Source organism: Catharus ustulatus, chromosome 26, assembly GCF_009819885.2.
Source record: "Catharus ustulatus isolate bCatUst1 chromosome 26, bCatUst1.pri.v2, whole genome shotgun sequence".
Classification (NCBI taxonomy): Eukaryota; Metazoa; Chordata; class Aves; order Passeriformes; family Turdidae; genus Catharus; species Catharus ustulatus.
In genome coordinates this window covers 1,269,735-1,289,695 of record NC_046246.1, presented here as the reverse complement: position 1 = coordinate 1,289,695, position 19,961 = coordinate 1,269,735, and the positions used below count along the sequence as shown (strand labels likewise).

At 58.9% G+C, this 19,961-nt stretch overlaps 1 protein-coding gene across 1 annotated transcript in view; it reads left to right on the top strand.

Moving 5' to 3' along the window:
• The first annotated feature begins 5,475 nt into the window (after positions 1–5,475).
• The window catches only part of NKAIN1 (sodium/potassium transporting ATPase interacting 1), a 31,331-nt gene continuing 16,845 nt past the window's right edge, over positions 5,476–19,961 (top strand). Inside the window, exon 1 of the mRNA XM_033080953.2 lies at positions 5,476–5,752. Within this exon, the coding sequence (XP_032936844.1) occupies positions 5,699–5,752 (54 nt within the window). The 5' untranslated portion in view covers positions 5,476–5,698. The remainder of the gene's footprint in view (positions 5,753–19,961) is intronic.

Here is a 19,961-nt window from a genome sequence, read left to right as displayed (position 1 = left end):
CCAGATCGGGGAAATGATCCGGATTAGGGATAAATCCTTGGGCTGAGGGAGCAGAGGGATGGAGAGAACTGGGCCCAGGATGGACAGAGCCTGACAGGGATGGACAGAGCCAGGCCAGGATGGACAGAGCTGGGCCCAGGATGGACAGAACCAGGCCAGGATGGACAGAGCCAGGCCAGGATGGACAGAGCCAGACATGGATGGACAGAGCTGGGCCAGGATGGACAGAGCCAGGCCAGGATGGACAGAGCCAGGGCAGGATGGACAGAGCCAGACATGGATGGACAGAGCCAGGCCAGGACAGAACCAGGGCTGGGCAGATCTGTGCACACTCCCAGCTGCCCCTGGCAAACTCCCCACAGCAGTGAGCACCCACCCAGCACCCCTGTGCCCATCCCAGTGCTGTCATCATTCCCCAGTGCCAGGGAATTCTGGGTTCAGATAAACCTTTGTTCCTGATGGATGGTGAATTGTGGGATCAGATAAACCTTTGTTCCTGGTGGATGGTGAATTGTGGGATCAGATAAACCTTTGCTCCTGGTGGATGGTGAATTCTGGGATCAGATAAACCTTTGTTCCTGGTGGATGGTGAGGAGGGGACATGGGAGGGGCAGCTGAGGTTTCACTGCTCAGTGCAGCTGGGGCTGGACAGTGCCCATCCCTTGGAGCCTGTGTGCAGGTCCCAGCCCCTGGGAGAGAGGGCAGTTGGTTTGGGAGAAGCTGGAACACACCTTGGGGGCTGGAACCCAGCATGAAGGGCTGGCACCAACCACCCCAGAGGTGCCAGGGCCAGCACTGCCACCACTCTTGGGGACAGGACAGTGCCCTGTGCTGGGCAGCAGAGAATCCAGAGGGGTTTGAGGCCAGTCCCTCTCTGCTCCTGCTGGCTCCCAGCAGCACCCAGGAGGATTTGGGGCCAGTTCCCCTCTGTTCCCATTGGCTCCCTGCTGCATCTGAGGGGTTTTGGGGCCAGTTTCTCCCATTTCCACTGGTTCCCAGCAGCATCCAGGGGGAATCTGGGGCCTGTCCCTCCTGTTCCCACTCCCAGCAGCATCCCTGGGAATGTGGTGCCATTTCCCCTCTGTTCCTGCTGGTTCCCAGCTGCATCTGGGGGATTTGGGGCCAGTTCCCTTCTATTCCCACTCCCAGCTGCACCCAAGGGAATGTGGGGTCAGTCCTCTCTGTTCCTGCTCCCAGCAGCATCCAGGAGAATTTGGGAATCTGTTCCACTGGTCCCAGGTGCCCCCAGGGCAGCCCAGGCTCTCCTGGCTCCCATCCCACACCGGATCTGTGCCAGCCCTGGGCCATGGCAGCAGCAAAGCGTTCAAGGCTTCATCTGAGCGCAGAGAAAATTGTTTCCTTAAACAGGTTTATTCCTCCAAGGGAGGTATTTGCTTGAGAGATTTCCACTGGAAATTAAATCTTTCCTGGGATCTGGATAAACAGCCCCAGTTCCATGGAGCTGTGCAGTGGGGGGGCTGGGGGGCTGGAAGTGACCCTGATGTGGCCCTGGGGGTGTCCCCATCCCTGTCCCCATCCCTGTCCCCCTCCCTGTCCCCATCCCCATCCCAGTCCTTGACCCTTTGGCAGTGCCAGCACACACAAGAGATCCCAGATGGAGGCAGAGGCAGCACCCAGAGCTCCTGGGATGGATCCAGCCCCCCCACCCTGGGATCAGTGGGGACAGTGGGGACATCCCAGCTCAACCAAGGCAGTTCCAGCCCTGCCACCCCCTCTCATCCCTGCCTGTCCTTCCTGCAGCTTTTCCTTTCCCCACCTTTTTCCCACTGCTGCTCCAAGGCTCCCTAATGAATTCAGAGAGTTCCAAGGAGCGGGTGATGATTTCTGAAAGAATGGAAAACAATTATTTGCTCTGTTGGGGAATAGATGCTGTTTAGTCTCCGTTTAATGGAAAGCTAATTAAATTACATGAGCAAGTGAATAGAAATTTTTTGTTAATTATGAATTTTGCGAGCTACAAAGGCGAAATGATGATGGATCCTGTGATGTGCAGCCCTTCTCCCCAGCACACAGATAAGATGACAACAGAGAAGGAATGGTGGGGACTCATTTTAATTCCTCCATCGATTCTCCAACAGCCACCTGAGCTCCATCCATTACCTGGGATCCATGGAGCTGATGGTGACTGGCAGCTGGGGGCTAATTTTGTTCAAACTGGGGAAAGGTTGGTTAAATAAATGTGTGTTTCTTCCTGGAGGTGGCTGGAGAAGTCACAGAGTCCCAGAATTCTGGAATGGTTTGGTTGTAGGGACATAAAGCTCATCCCATTCCACCCCTGCTGTGGGAAGAGACACATTCCAGTACCCCAGGCTGGGATATCCCAGTCTGGAACTGGGCTGGACCTGAGCCCAGGTATGGGGCAGCCCTGACCCTGGGACTGGGTCTGGGGCATCCCTGGAGTCAGGGCTGGAGCAGCCTGGGCCCCAGGGATGGAGCATCCCTTACCCCAGGGCCTCTCACCTCAGGGATGGAGCATTCCTGGTGCTGAGTCTGGGACAGATCTGGTATCCATGGCTGGAGCATCACTGACCCCATGGCTGGAGCATCACTGACCCCATGGCTGGAGCATCCTTGACCCCACAGCCAGGGCCTCTGTGACCCCAGGGATGGAGCATTCCTGATCTCAGGTCTGGAATATCCCTGGATCCAGGCCTAGAACATTCTTTACTCCAGGACTGGGGCATTTATGACCCTGGGGATGGAGCATTCCTGGCCTGGGGCTGGGTCTGGAACATCCTGAGAGTCAGGGCTGGAGCACCTTTGACCCCAGGACTGGGACATCCTTGATCCCAAGTCTGGGACATCCCTGATATCCAGGGCTGGAGCACTCCTGAGCCCAAGCTGGGCTATCCTTTACCCCACGGCTGGACACAAAGCCAGAGCACCCCTGGCCCTGGGACTGGGGTGTCCCTGTCCCTGTCCCTGTCCCCAGGCTGCTCCAGCCCTGCCCAAATAGATTTCTCTGAAACCTTCTCAAACCTGATTTCTCTGTGTTCTGTTTATACCCCTGGCAGGGAGAGCTCTCTGGCATAAAGATACAGATGGTTTTGACTTGAAACACCCGGGTTGAGCGGAAGGAGAGGATTTTGTGTACCTGGGGAAGAGATCCCATCTGGCTCCTGCTGCCCTGGGCATGGAGAGCTTGGCTGGGTCAGATCCAGGTCAGATCCTGCCAGAGCCAGGTGGCCAGGGGGGACAGGGGACATCTCTGTCACCCCAGCATGGGATGTGGGGTGGCAGAGAAGTGGAGTCTCAGCCTTGGGGGGGTGTTCCTCTCCCTTCTCCATCCCACAGGAGGTTTGGGATGAGGCTCTGGCCCCGCCACAGGTGCTGGGGAAACTGAGGCACTGAGGGCTTGGTTGGGATCAAAGCATGGATCCTGATGGCTCACTCCCATTTCCCATTCTCCTAATTAATTACATGAAACTTTTTTTATTTCCTCTTGATATTTTCTCTGTAATTTTGTCCATTGGGGCTTTTTATTGCACATAAACCCCTGGGTGGGGGTGTGGAGTGGCAGGTTCTGAGCAGAGCACAGGACAAAGCCCTAGGCTCATTTCCCACCCTCTCCCAGATGAAGTTGTCTCCTCTCCTTCCAGGGAAGCTCCATGACAAGCTTTATTGACCTTTTTTTAATCTAAAATTGATTCTTTGCAAAACTCCACCTGGTCGGGAGCCAGGCAGGATCTCGGCGCCATTGGATGGGGATTTATGATTTTCCATCTGAGCATTTTGCCTTTCCCTGCTGTTTTTGGGGGCTGCAGGAGGGCTCAGCTGGGCACTTTGCCTGGCCATGGCCAAGGAGATGCTGTGGGATGGTTTGGTCCTTATCATTTTTGACCTGTGGGGTGATCCCAATCCCTCTGCTCCAGGTTTCTGCTGTGCTTAAATCCCAGAGGAGCCCAACATCTGGATCCTGGAATTGTGTGTGTACCTGGACAACTCCCACGAGCCTGGGACACAATGGGATGAAGGTAATGGGACCTCTCCAGGTGGAAACCTGCGGACCCTGAGCCAGGAGAGCTGGGAGGGATGGGCAGCCCGTGGTGGGGGTGTCCCAGCTCCACAGCCAGGATCCTTGGCAGCCTGCAGAGCGAGGTGTGGGGGTACTCAGGGCTGCTGGAGGTCACTCAACCAGGCCAGGGTGAGTAAGCAGAGGTGGCTCCAAACACCACGTCTCAGTCTGCTCCTGCTCCCAGGAGCGTGGTTCAGAGCATCCCTTTCACTCTGTGTTTCTGAATGCACAAAAGCCAAGCGTTTTCTGCAAAGCCCCGTCCTTCAGCCATGCACGAGCCTCCCCAAATGCTCCTGGGAGCACAGAACAGCCTCGGGGGGGAGAGAAATCCCCATGGTGGAGCATGAAGGGAAGCTCCAGGTGTGGGAGGTGCTGCAAGCTGGTCCCAGCAGCGCACAGGGATGAGCCCTGGTAAGCTTGGATGGGCTTGGACCACACACAGAAACACAGCTTCACCCCTCGGGTGCCGTGGGGATGCTCTGACACCTAAGGCTGCGTGGGGCCGGTTTAGGAGATGCTTCCTCCTGAACATCGGCACTGAGGATTAAGAAATCATGGAAATTAAAAGCAGCAAACTGTTTCCAACTGCTTCTGCCAGGCGGCATTTCAGCCAGAGGTTTCTAAAGCGCTGGGAAAGCGGCATCCCGGTGATTCCTCGCGCTCTGCGATGTCCCCGAAGGTGTGCTGTGAAAACAGAACAAAGGCGAGAGGGTGGGTGGCGGTGAGGGGCCGTGTCAGCCCTGTCTGCACCCACCTCCCTGCCCGGGCACCCGGCCCCGTGTGCCGAGCGGGGCTGTGCGGAGCGGGGCTCTGCGGGGGGACGTGGGGCGCTCCCGCCGGGCTCGGCCATCTGTCCTCCCGCAAGCCCAGCTGCTGCGCTGGCATGGCCACCCCGGGGGACGTGGCGGGGTCCCCGTGCTGCGGGTCCAGGCGCCGCCCAAGGGCCGCAGGGCCGGGGGATGCGGGGGGGATGCGGGGGGGATACGGGGGGAGCATCTCGCAGCCCTTCCCCAGGGTCTCACCCAGCCGCACCTGGCTTCGGAGAGGAAAAAAAAGAATAATAATACAAATCTACGATTTAAAAGACAAACGCTGCTGATTAAGGATAAGGACAGGGTCAGGCGGGAGCCGCGGTGCGGCGGAGGGGCCGCGCTGCCCGCACCCCCGGAGGCCGCCAAGGGCTCGGCGCGGCGCTGCGTGCCCGGCCCCCCCCCGCCCCGCCCGGCCCCGCCGCCCGCCGCGCCCCGCCGGCTGCCGCGTCCCGCCTTGTTCCGGCCGCGCCGCCCGGCCCCGCCCGCGCCCCCCTCCCGCCCGCCCGGGGCGCGGAGCGCGGCTGTGCGGGAGACAATAGCGGAGCGGGCGGCTCCGCGCCGGGCCGGGCCGGGCATGGGCGGCCAGGGCTGCGCGGCCCCGCGGCCCCCGCGCCGCCCGAGCCGGCTGTAGCGGGGCGGGGGGCGGAGGGAGAAGGGGGGCGATGCCCCGTGCCGAGCCCAGCCCGCCGCTGTGCTGAGCCGGCGGGGCTGGCCGGAGGCTGGAGAGCGGGACATGGTGCTGGAGCCCCCCGTGACGCTCCCCGGGTGGCCAAGGGGCGGCTGGTGAGGAGCTGGAGAGCGGCGGAGCGAGGCCACGGTGAGGGAGCCCCGAGGATCCGGCTGGGGAGCCATGGGGAGATGCAACGGGCGATGCACGCTGGTGGGATTCTGCTGCCTGCAGCTGGTAAGGCTCATCGGCATGCCGGGGGTGCTTTGTGCGAGATGCTGCCTGTCACCGCTCCCCACGCCGCCTCGGCGGTGACCTTGTGCTGGGACCAGCTAGGGGATGCCTCAGCATCGCCCAAAAAAAACCCATAGGGAAGGAAAAACGCTGATCTAAAAGATAGGCAATGGCACCTCCAGGCAGCGCTGGCCGGTGAGATGGATGGGGACCCTTTCCCTGCGCTGCCAGTGCCCGAGGTTGCGTCTCCAGCAGGTGTGAGCTTTGTTCCCAACTGCAATCTCTTCCCTCCGAGTTCACTCCCGCCCGCGGTTTCCCATTCTGGCGACTCCACGGATGCGTCTCGGGGTGCTGATCCCCTGAGTGGGGGCGAGAGGGAAACTTGGAGCCGCTGCCAGCACTTTGGAAACTCTCCTGCCCCTGAGCGGGACCCAGCTGCCCGCGGTGGGGGACACCGGGATGTGGCGACAAGGAGAAAGGAGAGGGTTCATTTTCACGGGCTTGTCGGGTTTCGTGACAATTCTGTGCCGCGCTTGCCGCCGCCCGCAAATCAATCTTCATCAGGCTCTGCCAGAGGAGCCGGCGGAGGGAGCGCGGGGGGGATCCGGGGGGTTTCTGCTCAAACCAGCGCCGGCGAGGTTGCGATTAATTATCCCGGCAGGGTGGTGCGTTAATGGAGAATCAGCAGCCTCCAACTTGCCCCCGCGGCCGTGCCGGGCTCGTCACGGCGAGGAGAGCAGGGAGGGACTGCTGAAATCTGTGGGGTCAGCTCGTGGTGTCCCCGGGGACGCGGGGTGATGGATGGATGGAGGCGCCGATGGAAACAGGCTCCAGAGCCCTCTGGAGATGAGGGTGGCATCCTGCTGACAGGCACTTTCTTCCCAGCTCTTGTTCATTCTTCATCCTTGAGCAGGCAGCGGCAGGGGAGGGGTCCCCACTTTTGCATGGGGGATACACGAGGTGCTGGGGGGATGGGGAGGCTCTGCAGCCAGTGCTGAGCCCTGGGCAGCAGTGGGATCATCCCCAGGCTGGAGTCCCCCCATTCTCAGGGGGAATGGCCTCCGTGTCCCCAGCTGTCCCCTCACTTCGCTCTGTGGAGTCTCGCTTGGCATTTCGCTCTTGATTCAGGATAAATCCAGCGGGGCTTTTCCAGGTGTGCAGGAGTTTCTTGGCTTTTGGTCATATTCTTTTTTACCACTCAGCTCCCAGGCAGGTTTGTTGGTGACTATTCCCCGAGATATCCCAGATCCGAGGGATTTTATTCTGTTCATTTCAGGGCAAGGCTGAATTACTGAGAGCTCCTGGGCTGGGAGAGCAGCTCCTGCTCACACCCGGAGGAACTCTGTGCTTCTGGTTGGGCTCAGGCTGTCCCCTCCACCCTCACCCTGTGTGTCCTGCTGCTGCTGGCATCCCCAAAGGCTCCAGTCCCTTACCAGGGACTTTTCCACTCCAGGCTCACCCTGGACCAGCTCATCCTTTGGGATGCTCTCCAAAGCTCCTGCCTGGTTTTGGAGGCAGCAGCTTCCACCTCACCAGTTGTGGGGAGATGCCCCTGACCCTCAGCTCCTCATCCTGGGGTGAAGGGTCTGAGTCTCCACCCATGGCCCTCTGCTGAACCAGCCCAGGGAGACTGGAGGTGGCAGTGCCACCCAGGTGTCCCCTGGGGTGACCAAGGCCACCCTGAGGTGACACAGCACCTGGACCAGTCAGAGCTGGGGTTTGGGATGGAGCCACAGGGAACGGGGATGATTCCCCACCCCATCCCTGCTCCCCTCCTCTGCTTCACTCCCAAAATGGGGATGGCACCAGGGGGCTCATGTCCCCCCACCCTGGTGGCCTGGACCCCTGTCCTGGGTGCTCTGTTCTCTGGGTGGGGACAGCTGTGCTCCCAGTGTGCCCAGTTGGGGGGCTGGGGTTGCACTGGTGTGTGTGGGGCTGCCTGGGAGGCCGTGCCCAGCGGCTGCAGGACCAGCTGGTGCCACGAGCGGAGCTGCCCAGGGAGGGCAGAGCTTTGGTGAGCCCCACAGCCAGCCTGGGCCCTGGTGTCCCTTGAACTGCAGCGTGGTGACATCCTGCCCTCCCTGAGGTGATGCCACTCCCATGGCTCCCTGTGTGCCACTGTCACCCCATGGGCACCTTCCCATGGCTCCCTGTGTGCCACTGTCCCCTCATGGTCACCTTCCCATAGCTCCCTGTGTGCCACTGTCACTTTGTGGGCACCTTCCCATGGCTCCCTGTGTGCCACTGTCCCCTCGTGGGCACCTTTCTATGGCTCCCTGTGTGCCACTGTCCCCTCCTGGGCACCTTCCCATGGCTCCCTGTGTGCCACTGTCCCCTCCTGGGCACCTTCCCAAGGCTCCCTGTGTGCCACTGTCACCCCTCTGGCACCTTTCACATCCCAGTTGGTTTCCCAATATCCATCAGCTGCTCCCCTGTCCCCCTGGTGCTGGGGGTGCTGTGGAGGCTCCAGGCTCCAGGTGCAGCTGGCACCCATTGGGCACGAGGTCCCTGATCCAGAGGGGCCCTGCAGAGCCCTGCCCCCTCCAACCCACACCTGAACCGGTTTGGGACACTGGTTTTTGGGCCATGACCCCACAGGGAGCTGCTTTGGAGCATTCAAACTCCTCCAAGCTCCTTCACCCCTGGCGAGGCCATGCTGTGAGTGCTGGGTGACTCCAGGCTTGGGGACAAGCAGCACACGACACATTTTCTCTCCATTAATGGTTTTTCCCTGGAAAAATCCACTTGCCAAACACCCACCAGCCCTGCCCCGCCTCGGGAGGGGCCACCAGCAGATATTCATGATGATGAGGTGCGATAAAAGCAAAACTCCGGGCTTTTGCTGGTTTTCCCACCACCTGGGAGACACAAACCTGTGTCTGTGAGCCGCTGTTGAGGGATTCACCTTTTCTCTATGAGAAATGGGAGCTGCTGAGGGCTTGGATGGGGCAGGGACCCGAGGTGACACTGCCCTGCTCGGGCACGGGGGTGTGGGAGCCACACAACATTTGTTAACTCTGCAGCCTGGTGGTGTTGGGACAGCTGTGCTGCGGCCCAGGGCTGTGCTGGCCTTGGTGACAGTGATCGGGACACCGGGATATCGGGATGTTGGGATATCGGGATGTCGGGGTATCGGGACACGCGCTGCTCCAGCTGTCAGGCCGCATCTGTCCAGCTGCTGTCACACGTCCCTGGTGCAGGATGCTTTTCCTGGAGTTGCCTCCTCCTCCATCCCGAACTGGCGATCCCATTCCCCCTCCTGCGGCCGCTCAGCCCCGCAGCTGGGTGGGGACAGGGACAGGGACGCTCCTCGCTGCCACCTCCGCCTGCGAGAGCCGGGAGCCGCTTCCGAGCGGGGTCTCGTTTCCTTCTTTGTTTCTCTCCTTCTCCTTTAATTGGCTGGAAGAGCAGAGCTGGGTTGGCACCTCCCGCCTGCCGGAGCCTGCCAGGCTGGCGGGGTGCGGTGCCGTGCCGTGCCGTGCCGAGCCGAGCCGGCACTGCCATCCCCACGCCCTGCGGGCTCGGGGCGCAGCAGAGGGGCCGCGGCTCCGTCCCCTCCTCTCCCCGAGCCGTGGGGTTCTCACAGGGCACCGGGAGCTCTGGGATGTGAGCCCCGGCTCCCAGCCTGGGGAAGGAGCTGGATGGATGAAGGGCTGAAGGGAGAGGATGATCCTCTATCCCCAGCCCTGTGTGACATCCCTGGGTGACAGCGGGACCCCTCTGCATCCCCTCCCATCCCCTTCCGTCCTCCCTTCCTGCTCTGATTTCCCTGGATTTGGCCAGCACCGGGAGCACCGCTGGGAACCTCCCTCCTCCCACCTCTGCCGGCATCTTTTGTCCTCGCCCGGCTCCGGGGATGGCCCGGGGATCGCGGGGCCGCCCCCGGCCGCATCCCCCCGCCCGGAAAGGGGGAAAGGAGCCCGGGCTGAACCCGGGATGGAGGTTTTCAATTACGCAATTAAATGCACAATTAGGTGTAATTACCAGCGCTCAGAAGGTGCGACTGTTCATAATGGGCTTGTAATCTACTGCCGCCACTGTTTGTACTGCTCCGCTCCGCTCCCTAATGATTATGGAAAGCTTTCCCATTTGCATGGTTGCCATGGAAATGGGGGCTGGCAGGAGCGAGGGGAGTCCCTCGGTTCCCGGAGCCCCCTCGCTCAGGTGGGGGTGGTGATACCTGCGCTTCGGTGGGGTGAGGATCCTCCAGGGATGACCAGGGATGAGGATCCAGAGCCGGCCCCAAGGTGGGAAGTGTGTTTAAAAGCCTGAAAAACCCCACCCCACCCTGTCACCTCCCCGGTGAGTGCCCCGAGAGCCCCGGAGGGACCGAGGGTCTGGGTGGCCGTGGAGCAGCATCAGCCAGTTCCGTGCGGGTGAGCATCCCCCGGCACATCCACACTGCAGGCAGGGCTGGAAAGGTTTATCGACGTGAGTTTGGGAAGGCAGGGCCTCACAGCTCGCAATTAAAACCGCGATTAAAGTGCCGTACGTCTAAATTTGCAGGACCAGCTAATGTGCACCCAAGAGGATTAACGAGGCCGCCTGAAGAACTCCCTAAATCATTCATGGCGGTTCTAAACAGAACTGGGAGCAAGGGGGACTGGAAAATAAATGTCTCAGAGGGCTGGGTTGTAGAGAAAATAAAGAGGATGAGGCTGAAACCAGCCTGGCCCAAAGCAGAGCCGTCAGAGCCCGGGAAGGAAAGGTTGATGTGAGCAGAAAAGCCTAAAGCAGGTGTGTTCATGGAGAGCTGGGAAAATGAGCCTTGCCCAGCCAAACCTGGCTCCTGTTTCTTCTTGAGCTCACAGGTCTGGCTGCTGGAAGGGGCTGAGCTGCCCCAGCAATGTCTGGATGCTGATAAGGAATTTGATTTAATCCCAGGTGGTTTCCGTTAGGAAAAAAAATTAGTGCTATAAAAAATCAATGATGCTCATTTCAGGACTAGGCAGAAAGAAGAGAATGAAGAAAATCATCGCTGGAGAAAAGGGGTGGGATGAGGGGATGTGGTGAGCAGAGCCTGGCATGGGAGAGTCCCCCTGGAAGTGCATCCCAGGCAGCCCATGGGGCAGGGGTGTGTTCCAGCCCAAAACCCATCACCAAGCCAGTGGGAAGGGGCTGGGAAGAAGAACCTGAGGATGGGAGATGTGGCAAAAACACAGCCCTGGAGAGGCTCAGGGGCTGTGGCTGCTCTGAGGGAACATGACAGAGCCCTGGAATGGTTTGGATGGGAAAGGATCTTAAATCCCATCCAGTGCCACCCCAGGGACAGCTCCCACTGTCCCAGGTGCTCCCAGCCCCAATGTCCAGCCTGGCCTTGGGCACTGCCAGGGATCCAGGAGCAGCCACAGCTGCTCTGGCAATTCCATGGCAGCCCCTGCCCACCCTGCCAGGGAACAATTCCTTGCCAAGATCCCATCTGAATCCCTCCTCTCTTGGTTTAAAACCATCCCCCCTTGAAGAGATTCCCAGTACCAATAGCCCTTAATGCAGGAGAGATGCAGCAAAACGAGTGGGTTTTGGGGAGGAAAGGGGTTTTTCAGCCCTGAAGGTGATTAACCACAGCCAGAAATGAACTCTGGGTGTGCTGCCCTTCCCCTGCTGCCTTTGGCAGCGCTTGGGGCCATGCTTGGAGGCTGAGGACAACAGGAACATCCCCACACAGGTCATGGTGGCAGATTCAGGGGGTGCTGAGTGCCCTGGGTTATTATTCCAGCAGAGGCTGGGTTTGCCCAGGGAATTCACAGCTGGAGGATCCACGAGCATCTCGTGAACTCCTCATGGTGTTGTTTGTTCGCAGGCACCGAGACAATGCTCTCCCTGCCCGAGCCCTGATGGCTCCACCACCTCTTCCCTCTGCAGCTGTTAGTGCTTTTGGCTCATCTCTGCTCAGTTCCCTCAGAGAGAAACCCCAGGGAAGGCCTGGAGGGGCTGAATAATTGAGCAGGGAGAGTTTGGGGCTCAACCAGTTCAAAACTCACCGGGCAGGAATTCAATTCCCAAAGGGAAACGCCCCCCACTCGGAGCTCCCAGACATTGGCACAGGAGTTTGTAGTGGCTCGGGAGTTTGGGACGATGCTGGGGGACACTACCAGCGCTGGGACAGGTTTGTGTCCCGCTGCCCATCCCCGCAGGAACGCGATGCTGCTGGCACCGCCTGCCCCGCTGGGGGGGAGCCCTGGGGATGCTGCAGCCATCCTGGGGACATCCCATCCTCGGGGAAACGAGCAGGGGTGCAAAACCCGCAAATCCCTCACGCCCTGGATGTTATTTGTGGGATGTGAACCCATCACTGCAGCGCCTGGATGAGCCGAGGGCCAGCGGGTGGGAACCTTCCCAGCCCTCATCCAGCGCTCCAGGCTCTATCCCCACCCCCCTGCTCCTGGGGTGCCCTGGGATTGAATTGATGGAGTGCTGAGGGTTCAGTGGGGAGAGAACATTCTTCTCAAATCCTGGGGGATACTTGGAACAGCTCAGAATGGCCCCCTTGGCACTGATTTTTTTCCCTTCCCCCATTTGAAAGCAGCTATTTATTTCAATTTCCAAAATATGGATGTAAAGGGCTGGAAAACTGGGAAGGCAAAGTGGGCAGAGAGCAGCCCAGGCTGTGTTTAAACAGGACATTAAACCCTGAGAGGTTTTAAATAAGATTAATAACAGCTCCCATGTGCTTGGGGGAAATTTTCCCCTCCTTTGGTTTCTCATCTGTGGTAGAAGGAGATTTGGGGGGAATAAATCGATGGCCCAAGTGCTGCTTGGGAGCAGTGGGACAGGACGTGTCACATTGGTTCCTAGGGATCCTCCCAGCTGGGATGGGAGGAGCTGTGGGACCTGCCTTGGGGTGATGGGTCTGTGCTCACCCTCCGGGCTCAGCACGTCCTGGCAGCTCCAGGGGTTTGGGAAGCAGGAGCTGGGATGGAGGGGGGCACGGGGTGGGTTTGGGATGTGAATCCAGGTGTGAATCCAATGGGATCCCTGAGCTGAGCAGGGCTCGGCTGGGGAATCACCCAAAGGGAATTTCTCCCCTTTGTCACAGGGGGTGACACCTGGTGCCACCTCATGACTCTGTCCTGGCAGAGGGGACCTGTGCCCTGGGGGTGCTGGGGGAGGTGGTGCTGAGTGCCCTGGGGTGCCCAGGGGCTGCCGGTGACAATGACACTGCAGAGCCAGCGGTGCTGGCTGTGTCCTGTGCCCCTGCTCACCCTCGCTCTCTAAGCAGGGCCCCCGTGCCTGGCCGGGGTCACAGCTGTGCTGTCACACGCAGGGGACACTGCCACGCTCGGGGCTGCCCTGCTGCTCGGCTCTCAGGCTAATTACCTTGATTAGGGCTAATTAGCACCCTGGGGCACTCTGGTGTTTTCCCATGGTCGGATCGATAGCGAGGCCCTTTCCCACCACGGACGTGTCCTGGGAACCCCGGGAATGTGGCACAGGGAGGGAGGAGCCAGAGCAGGGGGGATTTGCCTCCCCTGGCCTCGTGCTGGGGCAGGAGAATGTGGAACCTTTGATGGATGGGATTTGGGAAGCCAAAGGGCCAGAGGTGGCCTCAGTGACTGTCCCAGTTTGGGAACTGGGGCTGTAGGGAGCTGTGGGAATGTCCCTGGAGCTGTGCCACTCCCCTGGGCACACTCGTGCCACCCCACAGGGACTCCCAGGTAAAACCCCGAGTGGGAAATGCCCCAGGGGAGAGGAGGAAGCTCAGAGTGGGAGCTGAGGGGGCCTGGGGTGGGAGTGTTGGACTGGAGGGTGCTCAGGTGGGAATCAGGGATGCTCAGGGTGCTCTTGGAGGGTGCTTGAGGTGGCTGGGGAGGGAATGGAGAGTGCTTGGGGTCAGAGTGGAGGTGCTTGGGATGGGAATGGAGAGTGCTCAGGGGCTGGAGGGTGCTTGAGGCGGTTGGGGCAGGAATGGAGGGTGCTCAGGGTGAGCATGGAGGGTGCTCAGAGCAGGAGCAGAGGGTACTTGGGATGAGTGAAGGGTGCTCTGGGTGAGCGTGGGGGATGCTCACAGTGGCAGTGCAGGGTTCTTGGAATGCTGAAGCTCATGGGAACCCCAGGGAAGCCCAGCCCGTGCTCGAACTCCGTGCAGGAAGGGCTCGGATTAATGGTGCTGCTCAGCCTGCAAGTGTCACACTGAGAGCCCTTGGCCCATCCCCCTGGGCTCTGCCCCCTCCTCTCCACCCCACTGGGTGTCAGCAGTGGTGACAGTCATGGCTCTGGGGCCCAGCTGGGTCCCCCCTGCCTTGATTTGTGTCCCCCAGCCCCGGGGAAGGACCCGGATCCCACCAGTGGAAGCAGCAGCCAGGCCGGGGTTGGCTTTGCACAAACCCTCCGCAGGCTCAGATTTGTGTCTTCTCTGCTTTTCCCTGCCCTGTTTTGGCTCAGGAACCAACCCCATCCCTCTCACCCGCCCTGGGGACACCTGGCATCTCCATCTGTGCCTGTGGGACCCCCTGAGCTCCTGTCCCCTGCTGTCCCCTCCTCTGCTGCCACTCCCAGCCCGTCCCCGGTGCTTGCCAACTCCCCTCGGCAGCTGCCGGGGCTCCCGGTGAATCCGTCCTTCCCTGGCCCTTTCCTGCAGCACCTGGCACCCTTTTCCCTGGGCTCAGGGAGTGGGGCCACAGGCAGAGCCCTGTGACAGGCATGGGCTGGCACTGAGTGCCCGTGGCAGCTGCTGGGGGGGTCACAGACCCAGCAGGGTCTGAGGGTGCCCGGGACTGGAGGTGGCACTGGGGGATGGCACTGGAGGGTGGCACCTGTGGGTGGGTGGTGGCATCCCATGACCATTGAGGGGGTGATGGGCAGCCCTGAGGCAGTGGGTGCCACAGCCAGGCTTGGGTGGGGACATCCTGGGGACATCCTGGGGATGATCCCAGGCATGGGAGTCCCCAGGGGCTGGGGGTCCCCGTGCCCACCCTGGGTGTCCCTCAGTCCCCTCCAGCTCCCAGCTCTGCCACTGTCTGTGGTCACCCTGTGCTTCTGGGGGACACCCAGGATGTCCCCCTGTCCACTGGGAGGGACACAGGGCAGAGTCTGGAGCGATGGGAATCTCAGGGTCAGTGTTTTATTCCCTGTTTTGTTCCCTCCTGGGAATTTGCCTCGTGTCTCGGATTTGGTGGCTCCCCCAGGGATTCCATTTAGCAGCACAGCCTGGTGCTGCTGTGACCGAGAAACACCAGGGGATTATTAAAAGTTTAATTTTCATTTTTTTAATCTTTTCCACCCCCAAGTTCAGCAGCTGTGTGGTGGTGGCAGGTCCCCCAGTCCCTCTGGGGGTGAGGACATCCCTGTCCCATTCCCAACCCTCCTAGGGCTGCACCCCACCTGAATTTCAGGCTGCTGCCCCTGGGGCTGATCCTGGGTCTGACCCTGGGTCTGATCCTGGTCCAGCACCACCAGGAGCTGAGGATGCCTGGGGAATTTGGGGTGACTTTGGGGTGTCTCCCTGGAGCTCTGGTGTGTGTATTTAGGGACAGCCTCACCCATTTGGGGTTGGTTTATTCCTCATTGGTGCAGGTCCTCTCCATCATCCACCCAGGACTTGGGTGCCGCCCCCAATTTGGCACCCACAGGCCCCAAACCTTCCCCTCTTTTGGGTGCACCCACAGCAAGAATGAGGATTTCCACCTCAAAACGTGGGGGCAAGTCCCAGCCCAGCAGCACCCACGGCCTGGACACTGGAGTGATGCTCCCACCACCTTTTGGGGTCCCCCTGTGGCTCCTTCCGTGGGAAATGGTGCTCTGGGCTCTCCCCCTGCCCCATCCCCTCCCCCAGGAGGAGAATTCTGACCCCACTAATGACCCCAACCCCGCTAACGACCCCATCCCCCACCTCGCAGCAGCCCCAGGCCCTAATTATTTTTATTCCAACCCCTCCCCCCCAGAAGGAGCTGTGTGGCATCGGGGTCCCTCGGGTAGGTGGCACTTCCCAGACAAAGCAAACCCGGCCCTAACAAAGAGCCCTGAATTATACATGGGGTGAGGGCTGGGCAATTAACAGTGCCCTCGTTAGTGGGGTCAGGGGTGGGGCTGGTGTCCCCCTTCCTGCAGGGCAGGGGAGGGAGCAGGGAGCAGGGCACAGGGAGGAGCTGCAGAGCCCCATTTCCCACGGCTGGGGACCCCGAGGAGCAGGGGGAGCATCCTGTCCTCAGCACAGCGGGTCCCACACGGGGACTGTCCCCAGCCCTGTGTCCAGGCCCTGCTGCTGCTGGGTTGGATTTTCCCTAAATGTTTTCCTATGGCAAACCTCCTCCCTCCCGTGGGTGTGTCCAGAGCGGGGATGGGCTGGGGCAGCGCCCCTCGCCCAGCTGGCAAAGCCATCCCTGTGCTTACAGCAGGAAAACCAAGTCTGGAGGGAAATCCCATTTTCCCCAGCGTGGGGCTGGCCCTGATGGCAGGGCTTTGGCTCACAGCCCTGCTGGGTGTCGGGGACTGCTGCAGGGCTCGGGATGTCGCCTGTCACGACATCCCGGTGTCATTAAGGGATTGCCCTGGATGGATCCAGCCCCTGGAGCTGCTCATCCACGACCCCCACCCGATAAAGGGGCTGGAAAAACCCATCCCAAAAACCCCTCCCGCAGGCAGGGGGATGAGAGGGGGTGAAGCAATTAATAAAAGCAATTTTTACGGCTGTTTAAGGAGTCTCAGATGAGCTCCTGAGCTGCCGAGGGCTGCGGGTAATGAGGAGCCGGTGGGCACGGCAGGAGCCCGGCAGGCTCTGCCCGGGATAAACGGGAAATCTGTGGGATCCACAGCACAGGGGTCCTTGGGATCCACAGTGAAGGGATCGTTGGGGTCAACAGTGAAGGGATTCTTGGGATCTACAGCAGGGGGATCTTTGGGATCAGCATAAAAGGGATCATTGGGATCAACATAAAAGGGATCATTGGAATCTACAGTGAAGGGATCGTTAGGATCTACAGCAGAAGGATAATTGGGGTCAATAGTGAAGGGATTCTTGGGATCTACAACAGGGGGATCATTGGGATCAATATAAAAGGGTTCATTTGGATCTGCATAAAAGAGATCATTAGGATCTACAATGAAGGGATCCTTGGTATCTGCAGCAGGGGGATCATTGGATCAATATAAAAGGGTCCATTGAGCTCTGCATAAAAGGGATCATTGGGATCCACAGTGAAGGGATCATTGGGATCTACAGCAGAAGGATAATTGGGGTCAGTAGTGAAGGGATCATTGGGATCAGCAGCAGAAGGATAATTGGGGTCAATAGTGAAGGGATCATTGGGATCAGCAGCACTGGCTCCTTTGCTGAAGGAGTTACTCCAGATATCCCGGTTTCCTTAGGACAGCACATCCCTTTGGTGCCTCTCCAGCCCCTGCAGGTCGGAAAGCCCGAGATGTGCGTGGGGGTGGGAATGGTTGGGTGCTCTGTGGGATCCTGCCCGGATCAGTCCCGTTGCCAGAGCAGAGGGGCTCCACTCCCAGCCCTGGAAGCAGTGACAGGGATGGGGGATTTTAGTGACAATGCAGATGGGATTGGCATTGAATTCCTCAGTGGATACTGAGCTGTCCTGGGCAGACTTTTGCACCCCAAAAAGTTCCTTGAGGGCTCGGGAAACATCCCAGCCCCTTCCCTGGCACTCACCACTCCCACCCCTCATCATTTGCTTTCAGCCCACGGGAATTCCTATCCCTGCCTTGGGTGATCCAGCACCTCCTCCTTACAGGGTGCTCATCCAGCCAGGGGGAGACCCCCAAACCCTCCAGGTCCCATCATTCAATGGAGAAATAAGAATAAATCTCCAATTCTTCAAGAAATTCTCACCCATGGGGGGTTGCTCCCATTTTTAAGCCCAAGATCCCCCATATTTAAAATAAAAATCTCCCAAATTTAAACCAAAGGTTTCCCGTATTTAAACCTCAAATCACCCAAACTTAAGCCCAAAGTCTCCCAAATTTAAGCACAAAAATCCACCAGATCCAAGACCAAGCTCCCCAAATTCCAGCCCAGTTCCCCCAGATTTAAGCCCAGATGGGAGTGGGCAGTGGGGGCGGTGCCCCTCACCCCTGGGTGCCCGTGGGTTGTGGAATTACCCCGAGGAGAGGGAAATCCACCGGGGTCATCCCATCAATCCCATTTGTGCCGGCAGCTCCCTCCTCGCCGGGCAGCGAATCCCTCAGAGCTGCGTGGTTTGATCCCGGGTTTTACAGTTAAAAAATGGGATAAATGCTGCAAGAAACACCCACACGCGCCGGGCCGGGCGGGCGCACACGGGGACCACCTCCAGATGTCCCTCCGGGATGTGGGAGCGTCCCCTCCTCCTCCTCCAAAACAATCCCAAGAAAAATCAATATTTTGGGAGCCGTTTCGCCTCCCCACCGGCTGCCGCCGGCTGCTCCTTTGGCGGCGGCAGCGCTCGCAGGGATTATTTTTGCTCCCCGGCTCATTAAGGGGGTTGTTACCAGGCAGATTTCCTCACCCGAGCTTCTCCTTCCCAGCCCGCGGGCCGTGGGAGGAGGGAATGCCGGTTTCCATAGCGATGCGCTTGGCTTTAATCAGGGTTTCTTCCCTGGGAGAACTGATTACGGAAAGTGGCGCTAAATAAATCAGTAAATTGGATTTTTTTTGGTATATGTATATATAATATATTCATTTTTTTTTCCTCTCCTCTATCGGATTATATTAACGGTGTCTTTGAGATTTGGAGAAGAATTCCTCTGGCTTCTCCCAGATGTCAGGATAAAGAAGGAACCGGGAGAATTAGCATGGAAATTGCCTGCGGCTTAATCCTTGTCCCCTGCGGGCTGGTGGGGGCATCTCCTCCGGCATCGTCCTGCCCCATCCTGGCGGCCTTTGGCAGATTTTTGGAGCCGATTGTCCCATTCCTTTGCTTTTCCCTGCCCGTTCCCCTCCCATGTCCAGCCCCAGCCTTTGTCTGTGTCTCATTCCCAGAATTTGTGATTTAGGGAGCCAGGCTTACCACATCACTCCTGCTTTCCCATCTTATTCACTCTGTCTGGGCAGTGCCCCAAAGTTAAATCCAAGATTCCAAAATTTAAACCCAAGATCCCCCATATTTAAGCCCCAAATCCCACAAATTTGAGCCCAGGATCTCCCAAATTTATGGACAAAATCTCCCATATTTAAGCTCAAAATCTCCCAAATTGAAGCCCAAAATCCCCAAATTTAAACCCAAAATCCCCAAAATTTAGACCTCAAATCCATCAGATCTAAGACCAAGTCCCCCAAATCCAAATCCTAAACCCGGATTAAAACACAGGATGTCCTAAATCTCAGATGCCAAAATTAAGCCCCAGCTCCCCTGGATCTCAGCCAATGATCTCCCAAATTTAAGCCCAAAACCTCTCAAATTTAAGCCCAACTTCCCTCAGACCTAGGCCCAAGATCTGCCAGGTTTAAACCCACATTTCCCCACATTTCATGCTGAATCCAAAGATTAAAGCCCAAGATCCCCCAGGTTTCAGTCCAGAGCAATTCCCCATTTGCTAGTGGGGTTTTTAGGGATTTTTTCTTCATTCTCATTAATGCTGCACCTCTCAATGGCTCCTGTTGGGAATCTCCAATGGGATTCCTGATTGAGGCCCTGGATCAATCCCAATTTTCCTTACCAGGCTGTTGGTTTGGGGACTGATGTCCCTGGGGATCACAAATTTCTGCAAGGCTGAGCCAGGGCTCAGGGATCCACGTTGGAGCAGGACTGGGATGGGATGGGATATGGGATGGGATATGGGATGTGGGATATGGGATGGGATGTGGGGTGTGGGATATGGGATGGGATATGGGATGGGATATGGGATATGGGGTATGGGATATGGGATGGGTGGCTCTAGAGGACAGCAGCTCTCTGGCCACCCCAGAGGTCCCAGCCCTGCTGCCATGGGTTTGGAGCAGCTCCCAGCTTGGTGTTCTCAAGGCTTTTCCTCAGGGCTGGAGCTTCCCTGCCGTGCCTCAGTTTCCCTGAGGACCTGCTCCGATGGAGCTGCCCCCCCCCCCCCCCCCGGCCAGGAGATTGGATGCTCCTGGTGCGGTGCTGAGCAGGAATCAGGGACATTTCCAGGGAAACTGAGGCACAGCAGGACAGGATCCCCACTCAGCCTCACTGGAATGCTGGGTCCTGCTGTGCTCACACCCCCGTGCCTCAGTTTCCCCTCTGGGCTGTTCCCGGTGCACATTCCCCTCTCTGGGGACACTCCTGGCATCCCCTCCCACAAGTGCCACCACCCCGTGTCC